The sequence below is a fragment of the Camelina sativa genome, chromosome 6 (assembly GCF_000633955.1).
Source record: "Camelina sativa cultivar DH55 chromosome 6, Cs, whole genome shotgun sequence".
In the NCBI taxonomy this organism is placed as follows: domain Eukaryota; kingdom Viridiplantae; phylum Streptophyta; class Magnoliopsida; order Brassicales; family Brassicaceae; genus Camelina; species Camelina sativa.
In genome coordinates this window covers 1,719,212-1,724,103 of record NC_025690.1, presented here as the reverse complement: position 1 = coordinate 1,724,103, position 4,892 = coordinate 1,719,212, and the positions used below count along the sequence as shown (strand labels likewise).

The following is a 4,892-nucleotide window of genomic DNA, read 5'->3' as shown; positions in this document are numbered from 1 at the left end:
TGGAGAATATTAGCTGGGATCTTCTCAGCTATTGCTGCCATTTTCTGTACTTACTGGGACTTAGTCTATGACTGGGGTCTTCTGAATCGAACATCAAAAAACCCGTGGCTCCGGGATAAACTCCTTGTCCCTCAGAAGAAAGTATACTTTATCGCAATGGTGAGCACAAATTATAGAAAAACCTCATCATTTTGAATACTAGAGAAACTCTGAATATAACACTTCAATTTTTTCGCAGATCTTGAACATCTTGCTCAGATTTGCGTGGCTGCAGACCGTTCTGGATTTCAATTTCTCCTTCATGCACAGACAAACGATGGTTGCTGTTGTTGCCAGTCTTGAGATTATCCGTCGTGGGATTTGGAATTTCTTTAGGTGAGGAAAACATAGGTTTCTGCAAATTTTCTTCATCATGAATCCACGCTATTTACCGTCACACAACATATAGTATAACTTTCTTGGTGGGTTGTTAATGAAAAAATAACAGGTTAGAGAACGAGCATTTGAACAATGTAGGGAAGTATCGAGCATTCAAGACGGTTCCCTTGCCATTTAACTACGACGAGGATGATGACAAAGACAACTAGTTTTTTTTTCGGGTTATAGTCTTAGATTATTATGTAAAGACCGATTCATCCACATCGAGAGGAGGATAAAGCTGGTTTAAAGAGATCAAGGAGCTGTTACACTCACATAAGATAACGGATATTTGCTAGATTAACCATAGTAATTAGGGTCACTGATTTGCTGAGGCAGGTGAATGTAAGCTGGTTCAGGGAAGAAGAGTAGATAGACTCCATTAAGCAGTGTACTCAGTATATCTCATTTTGGGTTATCTTAATATAAAAAAAGTCATTAATCTATAGAGGAAATACACCTACAACTAAGTGATTGTCTCCAACTATGCAAATTTTTTTTTGTGAAAAAGAACTATTAATTAAATGCAAACACATAATTTCGTTTAAACGATTAACCAAATTAACAAAAGAAACAAAAATTAGTTTCATTGAGAAACATTCATGGGCATCAACAAAGCAATGACCTAAGTTAAAAACCAAATTCCTTCCACAAACAACAAAAGTAATAATCAGAAACATTCAAAGTTGAAATCGAAAACATTCTGATAATCTTCTCACTTTCCCTTAGTCTCTTCTTCTTCATTCTTCTTCACCGCAGCCGCAGCAGCAGCCGCAGCCGCAGCAGCAGCCGCAGCCGCAGCCTCCTCCCCTTTCTCCAACTCCTTTAAGGACTGAGTTAACATCGCTTTCTGCATTGCCAGATACTGTCCATAGTAATCGACGTTAGCATACATACATGTATTCAGCTTCAATCTAGCATCTAGACAACTCGTGCCGTCATCTTTCACTTCCCGACATTGAACAAATTCTTCGAATGCATCCTTGCACCCACCTTTTTTCAAAAACCGACTAAGCGAACACTCATCACAATCTTCCTCATTCTCCTTGTTAGTTTCATTCAAATTATTATCATCAGAACTTACGGTTTTAGATTTGTTCGGATCTTGCAAATCAACAGATGAATCTCCTCCTTGATGAGCAGAAAGATCGGTACCGCTTTTTGCTTTGGTCTCGGAACTCTCAGCATTCGGATTCATAGAAGACATAGTTGTGGTCTGATTTTGAAAGATGAAGTTAGGTTTGCGAGTCAAGAACACAAGTTGAATAGCTTTATAACCCTCTCTAAAACAAACCCTTAATGAGGTTAGTAATAAATTTATGGAAAATTTTCTTAAATTTTAGGAAATAATATCTTAATAATTTAGGAAGATATCCAAAAACAGTGCTATCTTGGATAACAAATTTTCCTTTATGGTATTTTAAGATTTTCCTCTATATTTATAGTTAATTTTGTCTTTTGTTAAAAATTTAGATTTAATTTAACTATGAATTAATGTGATATACAAATATATATTGACTGCTGTAAAAAGTATTACATCTTACACATGGTTTTTTGTTTTTATTTCTTATTTTTTGGTCAATGTTATAAACTAAAGAGAGATTGGAAGAATTGTTGTATATTATTCCATAGAAGACAAGACTTGGAGAATAAGAAGAACTTGAGAAACAAGCAAGTCTAGAACATAGACCTAAGATGGGCCTAATGGGTTCATAACAGTCACATTTAGGGTCAAAATTGGACATTATAAAGTTTCTGGTGTAAAATGTAATAATGTTAGAAGTAAAGACGTTCAATTGAAATATATTATATTTCCAACTAAACAATGTCGTGGAGACAAGTTCTGAATTAAAGTAATGAAGTCGGTGACTGTCTCTGTCTCCCTCAAGAGCAATCAATGGATCAGAGTCCGTATAGGAGAAGATCGTCTCCGATCAGAACCTCCACCGGCGGTTCAAAGTCCGTTAACTTCTCCGAACTAGTTCCGATGAAGTATCTCAGCTCCGGTACGATGAACCTCACGAGAACCTTCACTACTTGCTTGATACTTTGCTCTGTACTAGTAGTATTCTCAATGATCTTCAACCACCACCCATCTGATTCAAATCGGATAATGGGTTTCGCCGAAGCAAGAGTTCTCGACGGCGGAGGTTTCTCCAATGTTACCAAAATCGGTATGTGTGTTCATCCAAGTCAAAGTTTTGAACTTTATTAGTTTAGATCTCGTTCTTACACTCAAGCATTTGCCTTTATATGTCCATAGCTCCTTTTCGATTTCAATTTTACAACAAAGTTTTGATTCTCTTTAACTGAGCAAGATTGTTTGGTTTTGCGTTTAAGCTTACTGTGATTCATAGTTTAGAATCTGCAGTGAGTGGTGACAAAACCAGGTTATGTTTTATGGAGTGAATTCATAAGCTAGTTGGAGTTTTCATGGAAACTGCCATAAAAATTGAGTCTTTGTTGGTCCCAAGACTGTGTGTTTTGGTCTGAGGTGTAAAAAAGTGCTCTTTTGTTTGGTCTTTAGCTTAGAATGTTCGTTTCCTTCTTTCCCCGTTTTAGATTCTGTTTTGATATATATATATATATTTTTTGTAGAATTAAATGATTCAGATAAGCTTCTCGGAGGACTACTAGCTTCTGGTTTTGATGAAGGTTCTTGTCTCAGTAGGTACCAATCAGTACTTTACCGTAAACCTTCCCCTTACAAACCTTCTCCATATCTCATCTCTAAGCTTAGAAACTATGAATTGCTTCACAAGCGTTGTGGTCCGGGTACTGAATCTTACAAGGAAGCACTTAAGAAACTTGATCAAGACCATATTGATGACAATGGTGAATGCAAATATGTTGTGTGGGTTTCTTTCAGTGGGTTAGGGAACAGGATACTTTCTCTAGCTTCCGTTTTTCTCTATGCGCTTTTGACGGATAGAGTCTTGCTTGTTGACCGAGGCAAAGACATGGATGAACTCTTTTGTGAGCCGTTTCCCGGTATGTCGTGGTTACTGCCATTAGATTTCTCTATGACTGATCAGTTTGATGGATTGAATCAGAAATCCTCACGTTGTTATGGAGGTATGGTGAAGAATCAGGCGATTGATACTGAGAAAACTTTGTCTTATCTTTATCTTCATCTGGTACATGATTATGGAGATCATGATAAGATGTTCTTCTGTGAAGGAGACCAAAACGTAATTGGGAAAGTCCCTTGGTTGATCGTCAAGACAGACAATTACTTTGTTCCATCTCTATGGCTCATACCGGGGGTTGATGATGAACTAAACAAGCTGTTCCCGGAGAAAGCGACTGTGTTTCATCACTTAGGTAGATATCTTTTTCATCCAACAAACCAAGTATGGGGCTTAGTCACTAGGTATTATGAAGCTTACTTAGCCCATGCGGATGAGAAGATTGGGATTCAAGTAAGAGTTTTCGACGTAGGCGCAGGTCCATTTCAGCATGTGATGGATCAGATCTCATCTTGTACTCAAAAGGAGAAACTTCTACCTGAAGTAGATACACTAGTTGAAAGATCTCGCCAAGTTAGAACCCCCAAACACAAAGCTGTACTTGTCACATCTTTGAGCTCTGGCTACTCGGAGAATCTGAAGAGTATGTATTGGGAATATCCTACATCGACTGGAGAAATCATTGGTGTTCACCAGCCAAGCCAAGAAGGTTATCAGCAGACAGAAAAAAAGATGCATAATGGAAAAGCTCTTGCGGAAATGTACCTTTTGAGTTTGACAGATAATCTTGTGACAAGTGCTTGGTCTACGTTCGGATATGTAGCTCAAGGTCTTGGTGGTTTAAAGCCTTGGATACTCTATAAACCCGAGAACCGTACAGCTCCTGATCCTGCGTGTGGCCGGGCTATGTCGATGGAGCCTTGTTTCCACGCGCCTCCTTTCTATGATTGTAAAGCAAAAACGGGTATCGACACGGGAAAACTAGTTCCTCATGTGAGACATTGTGAGGATATGAGCTGGGGACTGAAGCTAGTATGATTTTTTTTTGATTTTTTGCTCTACTCCTGTTTTGATCTTTTGATATTGTTACGAATATTTCTATTTAGCTATTTAGGATTATTTCTATTTTTCTTATTTCCTTTTCTCTTAGGGTTTTACTGTACGTTTGATTATATATAGAGATGAAGTCTAGGTTGTAAGACTCATCCAAGCAATTGAGAGCTTTGGAGGTTTCTATCGGATTAGGCCGAGGGAAGAGAACTAAGTTGAGTTTTACTCTTGTTACGTTATTGTTCTGTTTCTCTACTTTATAATAAAGGGGTTTTGATATTACTTCTGGTTTTGGGATTCTATCTCTAACAGATGTATTATTATGTGTAACACCCTCCCTCTTCTTAAATTAGCTTTTATAAAGTCAAATTTTGTGCTTTTGACATTTTCTCAAATTAGATATAAGACAAGAGCATAAAGGTTGAGTCTTTATTACCAAAGTCTCCTTTTTTTTTT

At 37.5% G+C, this 4,892-nt stretch overlaps 3 protein-coding genes across 4 annotated transcripts in view; 2 read left to right on the top strand and 1 right to left on the bottom strand.

Annotated features, from left to right (window-relative positions):
- LOC104790090 (phosphate transporter PHO1 homolog 5-like) overlaps positions 1-863 on the top strand; it is a 7,265-nt gene extending 6,402 nt beyond the window's left edge. Inside the window, exons 11-13 of one of the 2 annotated variants that reach the window (XM_019246612.1) lie at positions 1-159; positions 239-375; positions 488-863. In XM_019246612.1, coding sequence (XP_019102157.1) covers positions 1-159; positions 239-375; positions 488-587 — 396 coding nt within the window. In that variant the 3' untranslated portion in view covers positions 588-863. The remainder of the gene's footprint in view (positions 160-238; positions 376-487) is intronic. The other variant, XM_010515789.2, reaches the window with a different exon arrangement.
- LOC104793854 lies at positions 1,076-1,640 on the bottom strand. Its single transcript, XM_010520279.2, has one exon. It carries the CDS (start codon positions 1,622-1,624, stop codon positions 1,133-1,135), a length of 492 nt encoding a protein of 163 aa, XP_010518581.1. The 5' UTR covers positions 1,625-1,640; the 3' UTR covers positions 1,076-1,132.
- On the top strand, positions 2,266-4,720 carry LOC104790088 (galactoside 2-alpha-L-fucosyltransferase-like). The gene is made up of 2 exons (XM_010515788.2): positions 2,266-2,591; positions 3,016-4,720. Exons 1-2 carry the CDS (start codon positions 2,315-2,317, stop codon positions 4,422-4,424), a joined length of 1,686 nt encoding a protein of 561 aa, XP_010514090.1. The 5' UTR covers positions 2,266-2,314; the 3' UTR covers positions 4,425-4,720.